The sequence below is a fragment of the Diadema antillarum genome, unplaced genomic scaffold, assembly GCF_040938485.1.
Source record: "Diadema antillarum isolate AM-2024a unplaced genomic scaffold, OU_Dant_1.0 seq00000182_RagTag, whole genome shotgun sequence".
Taxonomy (NCBI): domain Eukaryota; kingdom Metazoa; phylum Echinodermata; class Echinoidea; order Diadematoida; family Diadematidae; genus Diadema; species Diadema antillarum.
Window position 1 is genome coordinate 164,384 of NW_027271249.1, and position 22,827 is coordinate 187,210.

Below are 22,827 nucleotides of genomic sequence, written 5' to 3' on the forward strand. Positions count from 1 at the left end.
TATCATTGCCACCAGAGGTGAAAAATGCATTTTATGTCAAAATGTATGGGAAAAAAGTTAAACTTAAGGAATATGAAGCATACATTTCCTATGCAAGTTAGCAAATGACCTTTTTAAATTGTTATGTAATTCTCAGGAATTTCTTCAGGTACAATGTGCTTCCCTATTAAACAGATGTTATGCATACCTTTTCAGCAATAGGCCTTTTCAATATGAAAATGTTGGTAGAAGTCATGTGCTTTTTAATTCCAGCTTGGGTTGATCGCATTAATGTGCTTATGGCCATTTTGCAGCATACCGCGTCTGCAAATTGTTGAAAGAGGGAGAGCTACTGTTTTCCTTGAAGCTGGGATTCCGGTTAAGGAGGGGTCAGGAGACTTGGGGTTTCGCCCAATGCCATAACGAAAGCGAAAAGCGAGCAAGAAGGTGAAAGATGACACCTCGCTGCAAAAATTTCAGCGTATCTTGCAGAGAGCATGGGCCAACATTGAGCAGCGCCAAGTACAAACTTTAATTAACAGTATGAGGAAGAGATGCCGGCTGGTCTTGAAGCGGATGTTGGACATATCAATTATTAAATACTTCACTGTATGCTCATGAAAAGAAAGAGATAGAGAAATATGCTATAAGCCATGCTTTAAAGTTCAGAATCATGAGTGATTGGATGATTATTTGTGTAAAAGTCAATGCAAATCACTAACGTGCAACTTTTTTCCCCATGCATTTTGACATAAAATGCATTTTTCACACTCATAATGATATCTGGTGGCAATGATATGCCATTCATGTTATGAGTAATAAAATGCCCAATCTATTCTTAACTTACTTGTTTGTTGAGTGTATATGCATATATGTAAGGTCTATATAATAAAAAAAAATACACCAGTAGACGTACTGTGCATGCATATCTGTGTATGTGAAGTGCCTTGTGCATAATCTGTTTGCTATCAATTACCCATCAATTCCTCTATTTCTTGTTAATCAACCTCTCTCAAAAGGAAATTGAATTTTCACTAGCTTCTTTACGACTACGGGTAAGGACCCAGCATTACCCCAGACGTAACCAATTTAGGATTTTCGAATGGGTCTGCACTGTATCTTCATTCTTTTGATAGAATGACGATATGCATACAGGGTCGGTCAGGGTAAAAAATGACATTATGTGACTTCAGGGAAATGCTTGTATCGATCAAGATGCAAATAAGAATGTTTGTTTGCCTTGGGGTTTTTTTTAGAACTCTGGAAATCACTCCGGACTCGGTGTAATGCATTTTGAGCTAAGAGGTTTGGATGCAGAGCCTTATCAAACAAGTTGGGTACATTTATCGCGAATCTCTTATCTGTTCTTTCAAACATTATTGGGAGTGCTTATAATCATGTTCTTGCAGGCGGAAATACTCCTCTCCACTTGATTGCTTCATATTATGCTGACCAATTAGGAGGTGGGAATGAGACATCTATCCACCTCTCTGATTTGACTCTTCGATGTGAAGATATTCCACGTGATAATCGCTATAGATATTATCGAAATCTTTCATTATCAAGGTTACGACAAAAGTTGTGTAAACACACAAACATGCACACCCACACATTGAAATGTCAATATACTAGTAGAAGACTTCTTTTCCAACAGGTGATAAATGTATTTCTTGTGGTAAGGACAAAATCTGGATTTTTATTTCACATGCTTCTAGGTACTTAACTGTAAAATGTTGAAAATGATACTTTGCCCGTTTTTGCTATCAATCTCGTTATTTACATTACAATGAGTCGGCTTGTGCCGAAAGGGTGGGTTGGATGGTGGCGCGTCGCGTTAATGGGAACACCACCCTTCGTCCAAAGCCCCCACCCCCCCCCCCCCGGTTTTGCCGAAAGGGTGCGTTGGGAGCGTTGGGTCGCGTCGCGTTGACTGGAACCCCACCCTTCGTCCAAAGCCCCCCCCCCCCCCCCGGTTTTGCCGAAAGGGTGCGTTGGTACTTTTTCTCATGTAATATTAAAAGACGAGTTTGAATTTATATTTAAACTTCAAACAGCCATTTCAAAGAGGCTATCGTCCGGATCGGTTTACACTCTATTACCACTTGGTCTACAGCCAGTTGGTCTAATAGACTGATTAATATCAGTTGGTCTAATAGCCAGTTGGTCTAGTCATCATTTCGTCCAATTACTGTTTGATCTAATTGTTATCGGGGGGGGGGGGGGGGCTTTGGACGAAGGGTGGTGTTCCCATTAACGCGACGCGCCACCACCCAACCCACCCTTTCGGCATGATAAGCCCAATGAGTCATATTGATTATAATGTTTTATATAGCTCAATTCAACTCACAGAGTTTGATATAGCTATTCACATATTATATATATATAAATATCATATCTATATAATCACGCATGAAGTTACTGTAGGCCACAATGTTAATCATTTAACGTCAATTGTGTTCAAAGTTAAACCATTTCATTTAGTTTTTTAATTCTTCCTCCCCTAACTTGAAGACAGTTGCTTGTCGTTTTGTATGTTTATGCCTTTCTGTCTTGTATTCATGTTCTTTGTGTGTAATCTTGTTTTCATTTATTCAGCTTTGTTCTTAACTGCTTGTATCGGTTTTGATATACTGCTGATATTTTCCTATAAATCATCAACTTTTCTTCTTCCCATTAATCGTGTTAATCGTAAATCTAAACAATTTACTAGGTCTGTCTATTTTTGATAGCACAGAATCTTGTTATCGTTATTATTCATAGGATGTATCGTTTTATCAGTCCTCAACCAAGCTCCCAATTTAAATCAAGCAACATCGTGTAATCTTTATGACACTGTTCATACAAAAAGGCTAGAATTCATCGTCACAAGGTGGAACCCATGTTTGATTGTCATATTGATTGTAAAATTCGCTGGTAGTGGCATTTTTAAAGTATTTCTAAAAAGATACAATAACAGGTATGAAAATTGGTGCTATAAGAAACGTTTCAGCAATGTCTGTCCATTGGGGGCTATCCATGTATGACTGGATGTACACAATATCTAAATAACATGTACATGCATGGTTAGGATTATTCGGGATATCTTTAGTACTTCAACTTTACAACCTGAGGAAATAGAGGGACTGATCTCAACGGCACTGGACTCGATGTTAATTGCGCCCCCTATGTACGTTAATAGAAGAAAAGTAATGCGGCCTAACTCTGGCGCACCTGCAACTTTGTACACAGTTCATTTTGACTAGTTAATCAGTCTTGATATGCTCACTGGATGGATTGATTCTATCCAAGAACAAGTGTTTGTAGATGTACAAACTTCATTGTCACAGTAATAGTTTACATCGTGTGATTTTTGAGAAACCGGAGAAAGTTTAAAGATTCAAGGAATATTTACCAGGAATTGATTTAGACACACATCTTATTTATAGCACTTGTTTCAGACTAAATCGCCAGCATTTTTTTTTTAGATTTATTCAGCCGTTCTGCTTCTGTTTCGATTCTGTTGTTACCAAAATGAAATTTGTAGATTAATAACTAACTGTATTGCATCTGTTTTGCTTTTTTTTTCGCATATTCCATTTTTTTGTATCCGTTTTTTCGCAGTTTACTCTCTATGTCAAATGGTAGTTTTCATTTTGTTGCAAATAAACAAAAAGGGCAGATGGAAACAATTTACTAGATCTGTATGCAGCAATCTGCCTTTTAAGGTTCTGCTCTGAACTTATCTTGTCAAACTATAGGGAAATAATAATGGACAAGAGTTTTATTGCAAAATGAGTTAAGCGTCATTTTTAAACATTTCGAAGTAAGTCCATCATCAGATAGAGCAAGATTAAACCTTTCCAGTAATACCTCACTTGTGACATAACAAGGAATATTCTACAAGTTATGATTAAACATATCCTGTATACTTTCTCATTATTTTTTTTTGTTTTTTTAGCAGCTTTTGTCACAAATATCTCAATTTAAGAAGAATGGAGTTAGCTCGTTTTGCGATAAAACTCTTCAATTTTATTTTAGTGTTCTTTGATGTGAAATAGAAGTTCAATTATAACACCTTCAAATAAAAACAGTATCCATAGATTACAATGTACATGAAAGAAGAGAGATGCTCTTTCTCAGAAGTGCTATAATTAGTTCATCACGATTTTATTCTGTTTCAAATCTTTTATACACTTTACAAGAATTAAATATTTATAGGAATAGGCCCAAGTTAAAGATTGTTTCTATCCCGCACAATTCAAAATAATCAAATAACATCAACCAACACTGATCATAAAGACAATGAAAGACGTAACAAAATATATTCGCTATTTCGACTTTTTTTTTCATCGGTACTTTCTTTGAGGGAAATAGTACAACAGTACAATGTATATATATGTACACACATGAATATAAGAAATATATCGCGGGATACTGTATGCCTCGTCGGGATACGCACAGCACGCGTAATAGTGAGATATCCATCACTATCAGTGTGTGAGACTTCATTGTGTAATGAAATACGAACATACACTCTATTGCCGTAAATAGTGATTCCGAAATGATGTGGATTATCATTCTATGATTTACAGAAAAAATAATCGATAAAAATTAATCATCATTTCTTGTCTGGCAGATAGATGATGATAAAACAGATGGGTGTTGAATAGTATTAAATCGAGACTCTTCTTCTCTCATATTGTCATATTGTATAGGGAAATCTTAGGTGATTAACACCTCTTCAAACTCGCAGAATGTACAGATAGATTATAATTATACCACACACGTCATGGGAAAATGTCGATGAATGGTTTGATAAAATAAATGTACAGCTGTGTCGTCTTACGTCTTATTTTTTTTATTTTCTACAAAAGATAGATATCTTTTATAAAGGCATACATGCTATATAGTAACAAGCAACAAAACAAGAGGTGCGCGGTGCTAAATCCTCTTAGGTGCAACTGTGATGTATGACAGCAGTTTCACAGTGAAATGTGCTCGAAAAAAAAATGAACGTCATTGTCATTAATTGATATGATCGATCGCCAACAACGAATGAAAAATTTGAATTTAATAACCTCCTCGGCTTTTCTTAATCATGTTAATTAGGTTTTGTCGTGTTTTACTTATAGTACTGTGGAAATCAAAAAATCTATGTCGACCTACACACGAAAATGAAGACCTAACTATAACCTGCAGTAATAAATTTTTACCCAGTACCTACACTGCAAAGCAATCTATAGCATTCGCTTCATTGTATTGTGAAATTCTTCTCATGCAGCTGGTGTTTACGTGTGGGACGGTTGCAGAAAGGGATAGATACGTACACATTTCAAAAACATCCCAACTCAACCAACCCACCACTTCAGAAACATGTTTATACAATATTACATGTATCTTCGTATTTTCTTCATTCTCTTCAATCTATCTCTGCCATCTAGCTGCCTACATTGGGAGATATCCAAGTTGATGTTCACCTTGGTCCGTTCATTCATGACGTTGCTTTTTTTTCCATCGGTAAATAATACGGAATCTAGAATAATCTGTTCATGTATATTTTTGCAGATTTATTCACTGTTTATCAAGGTTCTGCCTTTCTTTCTGTGGGAATGAATTTTACAACATATCATCAAGCACTACTTTCAATACGTATATTTGTCCATGAATTAGAAAAAAAAATTAAAATTTTTTTTACATACGTATACAATTTTTAATTTTTGTGAAACATTGGTTGGAAAGAGCGAAATTTTTAAATATTTTTTTTTTCTTGGAGGGATAATGCTGGCTCTCTTGGAAAATCGCTGTATGCCAAACTTTGAGGAAAACATAGGGGAAAGTCGGCGTCACTGATGATCTTTCTTTCTCCCAAGATGTAAAACTACTAATTGCTATTGCAAGTTGAATTTCATTTTAAACAACCGCTCTGAACTTTGACTTGTTCACGCGAATTTGTCGTAGTCCTCATCCAGTCCTTTGATGACACAGCATGCAAACACCATGGCCAGAACCTAAAATGATAATCATAACATGAAAAAAAAAATTAAAGGCATTCATTTAGTCGACCTTAAAGTTATTTTAACATTTGCACTGCCATTTCAAAAGAAGCAAGCATCGGCTTACAAAATGCTCACGTCGTTTGTGATGGCTTTACCATTTTGACAGTCTCAGAGACTCCAACTCTCCCGTTTTCGACGGGAGATCTCTCGCCGAAAACCCATTTTTGCAAAATCTCCCGTTCTCCCGCCCTGGCTCTGTGTCTCCTGGTGGAAGGGATTTCTTACTCATTGCTATCGTATGTTGAAAAAATAAGCCTTATAGATAGATAGCACCAGAGAACATCTAGAACCCTAGGAACTTCGTGCTTCGCACACATCAACTTGGAGTCTCCCGTTTGCTAGGGGTTTCGGGCGGGAGAATCTCCAGATCAGAAGGTGCTTGGGGTTGGAGTCTCTGTAATCTATACTATACATCTTTTTCAAACTGTGTTATGCTTCAATTGCCTTCTTACTGGAAGCGAATAAGTGTATTTTTTTTTACAATAACAATATTATCATTGCATATTACAAAACACGTTACAGTACATTACCACACAGTCAGACTTGTCACATGCATGTATAATTTCGGCCAAAAACCATAGTCAACATCATATAAAAAAAAAGAAATGTATCTGATCGTTCAATTCTTTGTAGTCAGCTAATCAGAAGATAAGCAGATTATCAGCTAGTAAATTTGTCCCAAAATGTTACATGGCAGAGTTTTAAAAAAGTAAATAATGGTATTATACTATCGTGTGTCCGCTTTGTGCATTTAGAGCATATCAATGAAACAGTTATTTCTAGTTACATAATAATAACAAAACCTCAACCGTCGGTTCTGTCCAGAAAAACCAAATTTAAATCAAAATAAAGTGACTCCTATACCTCACTCTCTTGCAGTAGACGAAAATTAATCATGATAAACCAAAAACCAAACAATCCTCACCTCAAACAGTATTAAGCCAATGGCAGCCGCAGCGATGATTACATAATGGTCCTTCACTTCCTCGTAGCTGGCGTCAACACATCCCTAGAAAACAAAAACAGAAACACCATTAGCATTTCGAAATGACGCTCAAATTGCATGATATCAGTTTTGATGTATATGTGTAAGTCAGTTGTATCAGAAAACATCCTACTATATCTTTATAACATTTTTTTTTTCAAAAATGTAAGGAGATAATTAAACCATAAATGTAAACGGTTTAGTCGAGAAACATTTTTATTATAACTATTGCTCACGTTTTGTGTATTTAACAATACTTAATCTCTATTATACTGCTTCAATTTTTCACATTGGTTGTTTCTATCCCTAACTGGCATTTTAGAACTATTTTGAAGCATTAATGCTGGGTCTTTGTTTGATCTGCAAATGATAAATATGTCTTCAATGCTCTCCGTAGCAGGTTGACAAGCGGAAGGGGTTATGGTGTGCCTTAGGACAATATTATTACACCTTGCTACGCATGAGACAAAGTTGCCCCGAGGTCTCCCCCTAGACCGGTGGTTGATGTTCGTTATTCCGAAGGTTCGTTATTCGGAAACATATACAAATTTTGCATAAGAGAGGTTCATTAATCCCCCCCCCCAAAAAAAAAAAAAAAATAATGATAATAATAATAATGGAAAAAGGGTCCGTTTGGGAACCGTACATTAGTGGCGTTATTCCGAAAGTTGATTGTTATTCCGAAGGTTCGTAATCCCGAAAATATGAAATAAGATTCGTTAATCCGAAGATTCGTCAATTCGAACAATGTGAAGACCGTAGTGCTAACAAACCCTCGAAATTGCGAAAAAACGGGGGGAAAACCGAATCGCTGAAATAACGAACCTTCGAAATGACGAACCTTGGGAATAAGGAACTGTAACCGTGCCGACCACGATTGCGTATTATACAGTTTAACTGATAAACTAATCTATACATGCGTTCTCATATGCATACACGCATAATCCCACAATTGTTTTAAGATGGCTCAAACCGCATTGGGAACCGTTCAAGTGGCCTTTTACGAGGAAGCTGATAAGATTTCTATCCCTTCCCCGGGGGTCATCCCACAAGACCGACACCCACGAGTCACACAGCCCACGAGTTCGACATTGAAAACAGGTCCATGAGTCATGCAGCTCACGAGTCATGCAGCCCATGAGTTCAACACTAGGGAAATAAAGTAGTCCAGGCTAGGCTCCATAGAAAGTGCACCTAACCTTGTTTTTTGATATATACAATGTTTTTTGATGGTTTCTTGTCAATTCGAGGGTGCTGATTCCAAATCCGATTGATGCCACTCGCGTTACCTTGAGCATTTTCGGCAAAATGCAAAAATCCAAAATGGCCGCCAAATATGCTAATTTGGCCGTGATAATCACAATCATGTGCATTCTGTGACCAATTATTCCACCAAACTTTGTACATTTCTGTTCCGAGAGCTACTTTAAGTGCATTTACAAGATAATTTTCATTTCATATAGTTTCATTTGGCATTTAAAGCTCATTTCCCATTAAAAATGGCCGCCATTTATATGCTCATGTACAATATGAATGGCAAAAAGTATGCATGGAAATCTATACCAAATTTACTGTATTTCCAGTTCCGTACCTATGCTGTTATTAAGTGTTGCATGTGCAATGCAAATCTGATGAGTGCCACTAGCAAAACAAGCAAGCAAACAAACAAACAAACATAAAATATATTGTTTTTAGGCTTATATATTCTTCTTAAAACAAATCTTCAAAATGGATGCCACTAATATTCCTCTGTACAATATGAACGGCAAAATGCACATGGCAATAGACATATTTTTTTTTTCTGTCACGCAGCTACACTGGTTATCAATTTGGGTGCTGATTATAAATCAGAAGGTTGTTACTAACATAACAAAAAGCTGTTTTAGTTGTGATGCAAACATCCAAATTTGCTACATTGTATTTCAATCTGGTTTTTCCCCACCAAAACTTGAATTGACGCCAACATCAAGATCTTTTATCAGAAATTATTAGATATGAACATTTGATACTTATTTGCCTTGAGATGTTCAACATCATAATATTCACTGTTTATTGAATTAGACGGCTAAATCTTAGATGATGACACAAATGAAATTTCGAAATAACTGTTCTGTCCTACATTATCTAAAAGCGATATTACACAAACTTTTCAACCCCCTCATCCGAGAAAGAACATAAGGCAGGGGAAAGTGGAACAAAGGGACCATCTCACTTTCTTTCGTCAAATCTCTGAAATAAAAAAGCCCCACATTTTGCCATGTTAACCCAGAATATGATTTGCTTGAAAACACAAATGACAAATGACCTTCTGTCTTATCTGTATATCGTAGATAAGATTTACCACTGGTTCTGTGCTTGCAATCAACTTGCATGATTTTCCCTACTTGCTCAAGGCTGGTTAGAATGTAACAAAACGGACAAGTGTGTTTGGAGGATTACAAAGAGTTTGGTAAAGTATTGCTAGTGGTACCACTATATTTTTTTATATTCTATTATAGTAAACAGAAAGTCCATCCCACCACAGTAGTCCTATTTTGAAATATCCAAGAATGATTTTGTATTTTCTCTAGGAATGCAGTCACTTAAGGTTGTAATGGAATTGACGCATATGATGCCGCCACTGTAAAAGGGACTCATTTTCTGTCTGGAGATGAGTACTTTGCTCACACCTTTCCTTCAATGATGAGTTGTGGAATCATGGAATATTTACCAATGTTAATATAACGCAGAAGATTCATGATGAATATACGTGTAATGGGTCCATTTCAGTCAAGAGGCTTGTATTACACATGCTTGCCCCCACCTCTGTTGCTGCCCAACCCTCGGTTCCGCGACCCCTGCAATCCTGCAATTGCCTTACAAGGGGAAACGTTTTGTCTGACAAGTTTGTCTGACAAATTTGCTCTCAGCCAATCAGATACAAGGATTTTAGAAGCTTATAACAGCTTGTTAAAAAAAACTGACAAAACGCTTCATTGCATGCCCCCCTAACAACCTGCCATCAATGCATTTGAAATCCCACAAGCCAACCTATAGATTTCTCTCCTTCGCTTCAAAGCTTTGACCTCAAAACAGGGTGGTGCAGATGCTGGGCTGATGTCATCTCTGATACCACCCAAGTTACCTACAACACTGTCTCTTGCCTGGCGACAAAGCCAAAGGGCTTCAAAGGGTAGTGAAGCAAGTCTTTGATGTCTTCATCCTGTTTCTATGGCAAAAAAAAAAAAAAAAAATCACCCTCTGACCCCTGAGGAAGTGCTGAACATCACCAGATGTGGTTGCAATTAAGGCAATTGCAGGGCTGATATGTATCTTTAGCCTGAGAATCTTGCAAATTTGGGGCTGATGTCACCTGCTGCCAAATATCCAAATAAAGAGATCTTTAAAGACAATAAAAATGAAGAAAATCAAGTTTGCTCGATAATATCAAGGCGTTACTCCTAAATTATATCATAACAAAGCGATGGAGATTATCATCCATTTAAAACTCCCCCAACTTCTAGCTGAAAAAAAAGCTACATTGTAAAGGGTTGTTAGTTTTGTCATAATGTTTTTGTCGGCAATTATGACACATTCTACAGTGTTGTATATGATTCTTCTGTACCTTCAGGGGAATGCATTGAAGCTTTGCTTTCTAGCTTCCACTCCATTTTGAACACTTGATAAATGATATGCATCTAGGCTTCTTAATATATTTTGTTAGTATTACACTTTTATATTCAAGCTGCTTGTAGAATGTGATGGTACATTATTGATTTCTTTTTGCGTGGTGTTTGGTGCACTTAGTATATATATTCTTTGTTGAAATAAAATAAAAGATTTGAAATTGTGTTAAACATCGCAAGGTTTATGATTGTTAAATGCTCGAAACTCCATCCGTAATTCCTAGTGAAAATCCTAATTTATGTGGTAAATTTGGACTTTTGCATCACAAAAGAAAAACTTTCTGTTAAGAACATCCTTCAGATAATGATCAGCACTAAATCTTAACAAACTATGTAGCTGCATGTCAGAAAAAAACCCAGCAAATTTAGTTTTCTATTTCCACGTATATGTTTGCTATTCATATTGCACAGGAGAAAAAGATTGGCGACCATTTTGAATTTTTGCATTTAGAAGAATAAAAATGCATGTAGGCCCCCTATATTGTAAGTGGCACCCATCATATTAGTATTGCACATGCAACATTTTATAACAGCATAGGTACGGAACTGGAAATACAGTAAATTTGGTATATATTTCCATGCATACTTTTTGCCATTCATATTGTACATGAGCATAGGAATGGCGGCCATTTTGAATTGAAAATGATCTTGAAATACCAAATGAAACTATATGATATGAAAATTTTCTTGCAAATGCACATGAGGTAACTCTAGGAACAGAAATGTACAAAGTTTGGTGGAATAATTGGTCACAGAATGCACATGATTGTGATTATCACGGCCAAATTAGCATATTTGGCGGCCATTTTGGATTTTTGCATTTTGCCGAAAATGCTCAAGGTTACGCGAGTGGCATCAATCGGATTTGGAATCAGCACCCTCGAATTGACAAGAACCCATCAAAAAAACATTGTATATATCAAAAAACAAGGTTAGGTGCCTTCTAGCCTGGACTAAAGCCCATGAGTTCGACACTAAGTAAAACAGTCCACCGTGTCCACGAGTTTATTGTGTCGGTCTCGTTGGCCTTGTCAGCGAAGTGTAGAACCCATGGGCTGTATAACTCGTGAGCTGTATGACTCGTGGGCTTTATCACTCGTGGGTGTCGGTCTCGTGACGTGCACCCTCCCCCCCCCCCCCAAACTTGGTTTTCTAAACTTCTTATTATTGTATTCAAACATATAGTAAGCACGTGTGCTCAATGGAAACCCTTTATTTTTTTTTCTGAAGATATGATTAAAGGTGAGAGTCACACTGTTTAAACTTACCTCACTCCAAACAAGTTTTGGGTCGACTGGTTTACCCTTTGGCCCTGCCGTGCACGCGGTCACGTTGACGCCAGTTTTGCAACAGCTTTCTGGTACAGAACCTCCAGTGAAGTACTGAGCATTTTCGTAGTCCGAGTAGTTTGTGGCTCCGCAGCAGTCAAACTATAGGGAAATAATAATGGACAAGAACGTCATATATCACAGTGCGCAGTGATTGCCAACTATATATTCACCTTACACACATAGGTAACGTAAAGCACACTATGATGATGATGATGATGATACTAAATCAGTCATCTGTCGGGATTCTCATTGCATTCTTCCTGCAACTGTCTCTGTCTTCTATTCTCCCGTCTCCACTTGTGCAACTTCAACTTTCAACACTGTAAAAACATCGGTGTTAGATTTAACACCATGGGTGTTAAATCTAACACCGATCAAACTTCAATAGAGGACCACACCCACAGGTGTTGAAAATGTATTGTGACGGTGTTAAAAAGTGTTCGCCTGGCACTTCGTGGAATTAATTTGACACTGTGGCTGGTGATATTTTTGACACTGCGCTAGAGTTAATTCAATAATGACACCGCATGGTGTTGATTTTATATTGGTGGTGTTAATTTCAATGGTATAACACCCGTCCAGCTTCAATAGAGGACCACACCAACTGGTGTTACTGTGGTGTAAATGTGTTTACACATTTTTTCAAAAATCAAGTACTTTTAATATCGGAAAATTCTTTATCGTCTTGTTGAAGTTCAAAATTAACAAGAAGTGCAGCAACTGTGAAACTATTCAAAAAACAATTTTAGATTTTGAAATGACACCCGGAGGTGTTAATCTAATACCATGAATGAGCACCGGAAATTTAACACCGGCTCGATGTTTCATATTTAACATCGGACTTTTTGCAGTGAACTCTCTGCTGCCCCTCAATCATCACGGCCTTGCTTTAAAAAAAAAAACCCTGTCTATCTGAAAGCAGACTTTTAGCATGTGTAGATGAAACTAGCTCAACAAAATGCACCTAAAAACTTAAAGAAGAATGCTGCACAAAGAATGATACTTACTGCCTTCTGCCAGTCGTTTACGACATTAGTAGATCCTTCAGCATTGCCGTAGTCATTTTCAATAGTGTCGGTCATACCTCTGAGCATGCTACTTTTGATCTGGATAGTGAGTAATGTAATGAAATATAATGTATTGGTTAGTTTTTCATTGCTGTAAAGAGGCACATAATATATTTGTACCAAATACCATCACAAAATGACAATGACTGATCTTTACCGTACGATGTTAAGAGCATAGCTGCCTAGACTATCACAGTACAATCTAAAAAATGAATATGTGCAAGCTGGCTTTCGATACAGTTAGTAAACAAAGAGGAATAGCGCAGCAGAAGTTTCATCAAATTGGGATAGTGAAAGGAAATCTTAATATCTATTAGTACCAGCACACAAATCTTCGATGAATTTCTTCTCAGTTGACATGATAAAAAGAAAAATTAAACCTTTCGCATCACATTTGTGTATTATATTGGCAATAAGGGTGCAATGATGAGTTCTAGGTAGAAAGGGTTGTACCTATGTTTACTGAATTATCAGCCCCTAAATAATGATGGTGATGATGATGATAATGTTGATGGTAATGATGATGATAATAATAATAATAACAACAACAACAATAATAATAATAATAATAATAATAATAATAATAATGATGATAATAATAATAATGATAATAATAATAATAATAATAACAATAATAATTCAATGTTAACCTGAGTGCAAACCCTCCAAAAAGCAACAATCCTCAGAAAAGTAGGCCTACTAAAAGTCTAAGACTCAAGGCTGGAACTTGACGTGATGTTGATCTCCAAGAAGCATCTTGTGATGATAGAGATAATAATAATAATAATAATAATAATAATAATAATAATAATAATAATAATAATAATAATAATAATAGTAATAATAGTAATAATAATAATAATAATAATAATAATGGTAATAATAATAATGATGATATGATTGCTCCTGTATTTCGTGAACAAATTTACTTGACGGCACCATTCCCCCGGCTAATCCAATATTACTATTTGGTTAAAATTTTATGCAAACTTCTGAACTCTTTAACTTTCTTTACCTACTGTCTATTTTTCATAAAACGCCTGCTATACTGTTCATCTGATTGAACTCAGCTCACCAAAGTAAACCTGAACATGCTGCGGAATTACGCTTTTAACCTCTTCAGTGTCAGAGACTTTGAACATATTGGCCCGAGTTCACGAAGGTGGTACAATCTTTGCCCATGGTTTAAACCATGGACAAAGATTGTATCACCTTCTTGAATTCGGGCTAATGTGTACAACGCTGTGGGGTTTTATCTGTGCCAATAACAATGGCACCCACAGCACTCACAGCATTACAAGTATGGCTCTGAACCTTCGGACAAAAGGTCATGAATTCGAGTCCTACCCAATGCTGAAATCATTTTGACAAGATGTCCCTTTGGGTATCCCTCTTGACCCAGATGTGAATATGAGCACATTACAAGGATAATAACTGGGACTGCTGAAACAGGCTATCCTGTACTTTGAACCATAAAGGTTTAAAAAAGAAACAGCAATTGACGGCGAACGATTTCCCTGCAACAACTGAAAGTAGCTTAAACCTTGTACCTTGAGCAATGAAGGTAAGAAAAAGATTTTGCCGCTCTCGAGAGGGGTGTGCTGTGCATTCCACGAAATGAACTGGATGGTTACTTTTAGTTTCCTTTGTTTGTTTCCATTGTACTTCACGATGCATTACACAATTATGATTGTATTGTATTGTATCGTATTGTTACGAATCTAGCATACGTCCCTACCTTTCCTCGGGCCGGCCATCTTTTCAAGCTATGCTTACAATGGCGGCCCTCTGCACAATCGCTCCATAATTGTAATTGTTGTAATCCCCGCTGCATAGATTTGCATACAGTATATTATATCATTATGTTCCTTTCATGTCTTTGTTTATGCAAGTCAAACGACTCTGTTTTGGATTTACTTTGTATATTTCCCACATGCTCATTATTATGTGCCTTATGTATATTTCCCACATGCTCATTATTATGTGCCTTATGTATATTGAATTGTTGATTGATTTATTGATTTGCAGAAAATAAAGTATCTATTAAAAAAAATGATAATCCTTGATAATCCTTGATAATACAATAGACGATTTAAATACGCGATAGCTGTTTTTCTTGTCCGCATGAACTGGAGACATCTTGATAATCATAATGGAAACGTTGTGAACATGTAAAACCTTTTAGGGGAGAGAGCAATACATGGACATTGAATAACATTCACATTTAATAAAATAAGGGGCGACAGGGGCGGATCCAGGAATAATTCCTTCAAAGGGAGGCGCCTTTGCAGAATCAAAGGGAGCGCACGCACCCCCTCCCCCATTTTTTTCTTTTTATTTCTTTTATTTCAACCAAAAATAAAGAGGGGGCGCGCGCCCGGTGCACCCCCTCCGGATCCGCCACTGAGGTGATATACATTTTGTTTCAATGAGAAATGTATAGGCCTACTCACGTCATCACTGTAGACGAAACCAAGGATGCCTCCAACGAACTGAGCAAGGATAATCAGCAGCATGAAGACGAAGTACTGGGGGAAAGAAATAATGATTGAAACACCATTTATGAACAGATAATAATATAATTATTTGTATGTTGTCTCAGACCAAAAAGCAAAAGTTTTCAGAAACCAAGTATTGTGGTCTTTTCATACCATTTTTTTTTTCTAGCAGAGTTTGTTGTTTTTACTGCACGGTTTTTATTAAACTACATTTTGACCCAATTTAAATCAACTTTTATAATTCATTCATCCTCTTCTTTAACTCACATATACACACACAAAACACACACACACAAACACAAACACACACACACACACACACACACACACACACACACACACACACACACACACACGTAGCATTCGATTCTTACCTGGGTCTATACTTTGGACACGTAGTCGACCATTAAATTCAATTTCGTTAAGAGAAATCAAATTCCTTGCCTTATGAAAAGACATACTTGAAGGCGAAAAATTAAAAACAGGAATTTAGTATTTATTGTGTGTACTGACCCTTCTGCTAACATGTGGAATGTTGTAAATATTACTAGTATTGTAAGTGTGAATGGTCATTTCCCATAGTTTTGTCTTGTGTTTAAATTAACCCTCTGCGAGTGCCACATTATATTACCTGCTCATAGGTCTGTGTGTGAAATTTGACTCATTGGCATAGAAATGGTTAATTTGTACAATTGTTGTAGGGAAGCGTACAGTATGTCCCCCCCCACCCCCCCCCCAAAAAAAAAAGAAACAAAGAAGAAGATACAATCAAATTTTTGCATTGATAACACCCAAAATGATTAAACTGTCTAAATGCCAGTTCAAGGTCTCAAAATATAACATCGTAGCTCTATTTTGCAGAAAACCCCATTCAATTTGGCTAAGCGGTCACAGAGAAATGTGGAATGTTGGAAAGCATATGAGTCTCATTCTTCCAAGTTAAGCACTTCGATGCTTTTGTGTGTGAATGCGCTGGACAGAACTTGGAGGAAAGAGATTCTTGACATCCTCTACAAAATCCCTCATTTCTCATTGACCACTGAAGCAAATCGAATTGGGTTTTCTGTAAGATGTGGGCAATGAGTTATAGTTTCACACCCTGAATTCGTATTTGGATTGATTTGCTATTTTTACAAATATCATTGCGATGGGTCCCGTTGTATTTTTTTTTTTTTTTGGGGGGGGGGGCATACGGTATATCGGTGGGCGTGGCACACTCACCAACCCCAGCAGGCACTTGGATTCCTTGATGGCGCCACAGCATCCGCAGAAACCGACGAGGAACGCGAAGCAGCCGACGCCGATAGCCACGCCGCCGACGATCCGGATGTCGTCCTCGGCGAAGAGATCCGAGTAGTCATTGATCTTGACCATGAGGTATGACCCGCCCCCTATCAGTCCGATCCCGATTAGCTGATGGAGCATCGAGGGATTGAAAAGAAAAAGAAAAACATGAACTTGAGAGATAAACAAAGTTAAACAGAAACATGTTCGGAGTGAAAAACGCCGACATATCGATTTCCATAGTGATCTGAACACAGTACAATAACGTATAACGTGAGGTCAAAAGGATAGCGACATTTGCTGTAGGCCTAAATCGACCGATTCTCCGATTTCTTTCCAATATCCATCATCAGAATCTACTTGGATAAACCTGGAAGGGTATCGTTATGCTGATTTTGTTGAGTGTTTATACAGGACAAAATTTCTCAAGGAGAAACAGAATTTCCGCAACACCTAACACGGCTCTCTCATCACACATGATAATCTTGTAATATTACTATATTATATTATATTATTGTATTTTATTTTATTTTATTGCATTATTACATTACATAATCAGTATTTCCGTATTGCCTACTTACAATACTTTTTAAGCTTATCTTTTATTATGTATTATGATGAAATTTGTGTATTCAATTTCTGTAAAATTATTTATATGTTTCTGTTGGAAATGGAAAAATGAATGAATGAATGAATTTATTACTCGGATCACTGGATACAGTGTTTATTTCCAAGCAGCACTGACAGTGCTCACTCTCCGCTCCTTGGGAACATTCCAGCCAGTTGCCACTTTCACAAGCATATTCGTAGGCATAATTATTGTGGTAGAGTTTTCATGTTTCATACCTTACCCCATCATGGCATACTGTAATATCACATGTTTATACACAGCGCTTGAAAAAAAAAATCCCGAACGATTAAGTGCGTTGTATTATGCAAATACGAAAAGATTTTTAGAGTTTTCATTTTCAGTCTGTTTCTTCCACTCTTCTTGGAGAAGAGAGACCATTCCGCTTAGCATTCCGAGTATGCCAGGAGGGCTGAGCTATGTGTGTAATATGTGTGTACGTGAAGGCCCCGTCACACTACAGCGAATGCCCAACGAATGCCAAGCGAAAGCCCAACGAATTCGAAAATGTGAAGACAGTTTGCATGTCTGACGTTCTTTGAATTCATTAGCTATTCTTAGGATTCGCAGAGATACGCTGGAGATTTTGGACATGTTTAAAAAATAAAATCGGCTCCAGCGTATCTCTGCGAATCCCAACGAATAGCTAATGAATACAAAGAACGCCAAGCATGTTACGAACTATTCTAGTATTACCAATGGATCTTCAAATTTTCAAATTTATTGGACATACGTTGGGCATTCGTTGGGCATTCACTGTAGTGTGACGGGGCCTTAATGCGTGCATTTATGAACTTTGTGCGCAAGTATAACCTATATGGCAGAGGCCGTGACATGCTTTGCTATCCGAGGATCATCTCTTCCCTTTGGAAACCAGTCACGTGGCTGTTGGTTCTACTTTGTGTCGGTCACACATTGCCCCTGAATTTACAAACACAATTATTATGATCATGATATCGTCATTACCTATTTTCAGCGATTGCGAAATCTTACGCGTCAGGTGACCGCCCACCGACGCTTCGGTAGGGTCTTCGCTTTTTTTCCCCTCTCGTTCACTTGAACAAAGTCAACAATAGGACGGATAAAATATGACGGAGCAAAGTCCGATTTTTAATCACCAGGAGAACAAAACGAACCGTTTTTACAGAGCATAGAACTCACACGCACCCACCATACCCGCAATAAATCCTCCATACGTGTTGTGTGTATCACTGCATGGTCCACTGTCATCAATCATTTCGTATGAAATATGATCTTGTTCGAGAGAGCTTCGCTTCTTGTACTGTATTATGTCACCTAATTCCTGCCATGTATATGCGTCACCATATCTTATCTTTTGTTAACTTAAATTTAAGTCACCGACATTTCTGCAAGGTGGCTTTTGAATCCGTTAACATGGTACGTCATGAAATGAGATTAGTATGTAAAACAGCCAACGTTTCATGATTTCTTCAAACTTGCCTAAATTTCATACTTGGGAAAAGGGAAAAATCAATCTCAAGGTCACAGAAGAAACACCCAAAAACCAGTACCGTTTGCAAACGAAACAAGATTATTATCTTATTTCCATGACAGTGCATAGCACCTTTGCTAAGCATGTCCTTCCTGTAACAGTTATTTTTACGCCGTTAAGGTGCAGTTTACGTACGCTCTAGTTTGATTTCCTCGTAGCCAAAACTTCTCCTTTTTGCTTCCCTTTGAACCCATTTATTCTTGCAATTTTGCTGCTTTTTTTCTTTTATGCGTCAAAAAAATCCTCTTACATAAGTAGTTTGAACTAAGCCCTGTTTTATGAAGAGTTATAATTGATTATATAGTTGATTTTTATGTTAATTTAAGTCAATGGCAGCTTGTGTTATAAGAAAATTTATAATCGATTATATATTTTGATAAAACGGGGCCATAACATGAGAAAAGGCAAGGGATGCAGTTAAAACTTTTGTATAGTTTGAAATTTGAACACACATATTGAATGTATTATCTATTATTGGAAATTATTGAATACTGATTAAAGATACTTATTATAATTATTAGATAAATATGAAAACATAATGCATCTAATTATGTTATGATTCTTTACACAAACTCAAAGAAAACACATTAACGTATTACCATCTATTTTGTACAATGAGACTAACATTACCACTATTACTATTTTATGTATATTACAATGAGATAAATAACTATACTAAATGGTTTCATGAAACACTAGGACAGGTGGTGCTGTACAGGGAAAACCGAACTCAGGAAAAGAGTTTCTATACATCATAAGATACCAGTGGATATGCTTAAAGAGAGCAATACATGCTTTTCATCAGGCGCACTAAAACTCCTCATGTAACTTCCATTTTGCAGTCTCGCTCTTTTGACGGACTTGCTCGCTTATCGCACTGGTATTCTATAGCTGTCTACACAGATCATGCCGGATTCCACCTTACTCTTTCAATAGGATGACTGTCTAATGGTGGGTTTTTTATTTCCGAAACAATAAGCATTACGTAACAACCACGTCAGTTAGATCCAAGAGCAAAAAGGACAAAAGATCAGCCATTCTGGTCATGGGCCTATACTGGGACAAATCAATTGACGTAATCTACTTCCTTGAAAAGTCGAACACCGAAGGGAAAAGCATAGCTCGCACACTCGTGATGTCTATGGACGGTTTTCAGTTCACTGATTCCAGATATGATAGAGTAATAAAAGTAGGTGTATACATAAAATTACATAATTTGAATTGTGATGTATGTATGTTAATACTTTGTTCATTATGATTGTGACATACCTAGAGAGAGAAAGAAATAATCAGATGATTAGGTTATGCACATAACATTTCAGTTTTCTCCCGCTGTATAAACTTCCAAATCACTAAAACTATGACTATTTTGAAAATTTCGCATCACATGTTTTATGATATTGCTAATGTGTTGTAAAAATTATAATGTAGCAATTTAACGCAGAAATAAAGGAAGTTCATGCTGTAATTACGTTGTTTAAAGATTCATGCACAACAGAATGTTCGTTAAAATGTTAGAATTGGAAGAAACCATGCGATGAAACTATAATTCCGCCCCAAACAGATCTCAAGAGCGTTTAAGGTTAACTCTGACCAACATTCATAATTTCTGAAAAAAAGGGGGAAATTGATACAAAACAAAGAACAGCAAGGACACCACAACAGCAACTCATAAAACTTGATTCGACTTCTGTATACACGTAAAGCGTATAAGCCAATGAAATGTAATAGTTTTACTACACCATCCCAGGGGTAAAGGACGCCTGGTCCGAAAATGGCTCAACAGATAATCGGTGGGGATGTACGCTTTGCGAACCACTTACCCAGACACAAAAGTTGAGCAAAAACAGGAACATCTTCGCGCATTTTGCTCCACACCCGGCAACCATCTTGACTGATTATTATTTCCAAAACCAGAAGAAGAATAAAAAAAGTTCAAACTCGTCGCAATCAAGCTGATTTTCGCTTGAATGTTCAACTGCTGTTCCTTTGCAGCGCACCCTGGAATCGCTTGAACAGTGACTGGGCCACAGTTTTTATATTCCGTTTTATGTGCTTACAGTGAATAGGAGACCCCAACACATATACAAGCAGGCGGTTCGTTCAGCTTTTAGCAGGCATACGTCATGGGTTATATAAGGAATTGTACTGAGTAGTTTAATGTTTAACGAGTCAAATGACTGTTCAAAGTTCCTATAGCATCGTGACTTGGAGTCACTGAGGATGGCAGAGAGATGTGTGTATAGGCCTGTGTGATAATTTAGTCATATCATCAATCAACAGCACCATTATCAGCGTATAAATGTCTATATCATTTTCCAGTAATTTAGTGAGTAAGGGGGTGGGAGTAGTTGCTGCAAACGTTTTTATTGTGTAATTACGTCTCTCTCCCTCCCTCTCCCTCTCTCTCTCTCCTTCTCTCTCTCCCCCTCTCCCTCTCCCCCCCTCTCTCTCTCTCTATATATATATATATATATGTGTGTGTGTGTGTGTGTGTGTGTGTGTCTGTGTGTGTGTGTGTGTGTGTCTGCGTATTGATAAACGTATGCTGTATAATAACGCGTCCCATAGTTCACTCTGCAAACGCTCTTATATTCCAGTGAATGAGCTCTCTCCAATACCTATACGGAGCCTTATTTCAGTGGCAAAAAGCAGTTATTATAAGGATGTATAAACGTCCAGCAGATTAATTAATCTTGTTCTGACATTCATTACGATGGTGGTGGTGATGACGATAGTTCCTCCGCATTATTCAACGTACGCGATGCATTTTTAATATCAATCAAAAGTCAGTTTAGGTATATGTGATATCTGTTGAGAAAGTGAAAATATGAATTAAGTTGAAATGAAGAAATTGAAGAGTGATGACAGCAAAACTAAAATATTGTCATTGATTTATTGATGATTATTATAATAATAACGACAAAAATACGCGATCTCTTATGGCGCTTGAATCGAGATGAATCCTTCTGACTGGCCCAGTTTCATATCACCTCAGTCATGTCAGTGTGCTGAGGTTTATGATTTGAGATTTAATGGGTCTCTAGAGCAGATCTTTCGTCCTTTTTTTCAGGGAAGAGACTAGTTTACATTCATTAAAGAAAAATGGACGATATTCTGCATCATCTATGCAATCTTCATCTCAAAAACGTCCACGCAAAAAGGGAACTCAGAGGATTCAAAGATCGATGTTTACACTCACCAAAATAGAAATAGAGTCATTATTTTTATGATTAAGAGGTTGATGACATTGATAGTCAGTATGTGTATTCATAACATCATCTGCACTTTACAAGAATGTCATCATTTCAACTTACATGTGGACCATACCTTATGGTCCAGATCATAATCTCATATCATATTTATAATTACACAACTGAATGTATGGTTCTATAATACGATGCTTTGCCTTCTAGCCGTTTCATTATGTTGGTCAAGACGGCTTAGATCATTATTAGATGTGTTTGCTGCTACACCTCTAAACCCCAAATATGTAAAAACAAATAGACTTGCAAGGAATGTATGCACGGCGGATTTGGGGAAACACTGTTACGTCATCACCTACTTCGTTTGGTGTATTTACTTGTCAGCTGTCAGAGAGAACAAGGATCTTAACCCAGTTAGATAGAATACCAAAATATGTTTTGACATGTTTCTATTTCTACATATAAGAAACACGTCCTTTTCTTTTGTTTTTCCAAGTGATTTTTGATTTGCATTCATAGATTAATTGTGATTTGTTCATGAAATAATAACCAACTGCTTTCTGAAATTAGGAATGACGTGAGATCCCAAGGCGAAATGTTTTTATTTCGTTTGATTTCATTTTTATTTCAACCAAA

At 37.0% G+C, this 22,827-nt stretch overlaps 1 protein-coding gene across 1 annotated transcript; it reads right to left on the reverse strand.

The window, feature by feature from the left end:
* Positions 1 to 4,101: 4,101 nt before the first annotated feature.
* LOC139728468 (CD63 antigen-like) lies at positions 4,102 to 21,033 on the reverse strand. The gene is made up of 7 exons (XM_071639407.1): positions 20,809 to 21,033; positions 16,782 to 16,973; positions 15,516 to 15,590; positions 13,003 to 13,101; positions 11,933 to 12,094; positions 6,940 to 7,023; positions 4,102 to 5,966 (listed from the first exon to the last, which is right to left on the reverse strand). The coding sequence occupies exons 1-7, from the start codon at positions 20,872 to 20,874 to the stop codon at positions 5,898 to 5,900; spliced, it is 747 nt and encodes a 248-aa protein (XP_071495508.1). The 5' UTR covers positions 20,875 to 21,033; the 3' UTR covers positions 4,102 to 5,897.
* Positions 21,034 to 22,827: the final 1,794 nt, after the last annotated feature.

Excerpts from the sequence above, each read along its gene's own strand:
- LOC139728468 (XM_071639407.1), bottom strand. The coding sequence starts at position 20,874 with ATGGTTGCCGGGTGTGGAGCAAAATGCGCGAAGATGTTCCTGTTTTTG. Across the intron at positions 16,974-20,808 it reads TGCTCAACTTTTGTGTCTGG|CTAATCGGGATCGGACTGAT; the intron begins GTAAGTGGTTCG and ends ATGCTCCATCAG. Across the intron at positions 12,095-13,002 it reads TAAACGACTGGCAGAAGGCA|TTTGACTGCTGCGGAGCCAC; the intron begins GTAAGTATCATT and ends ATTTCCCTATAG.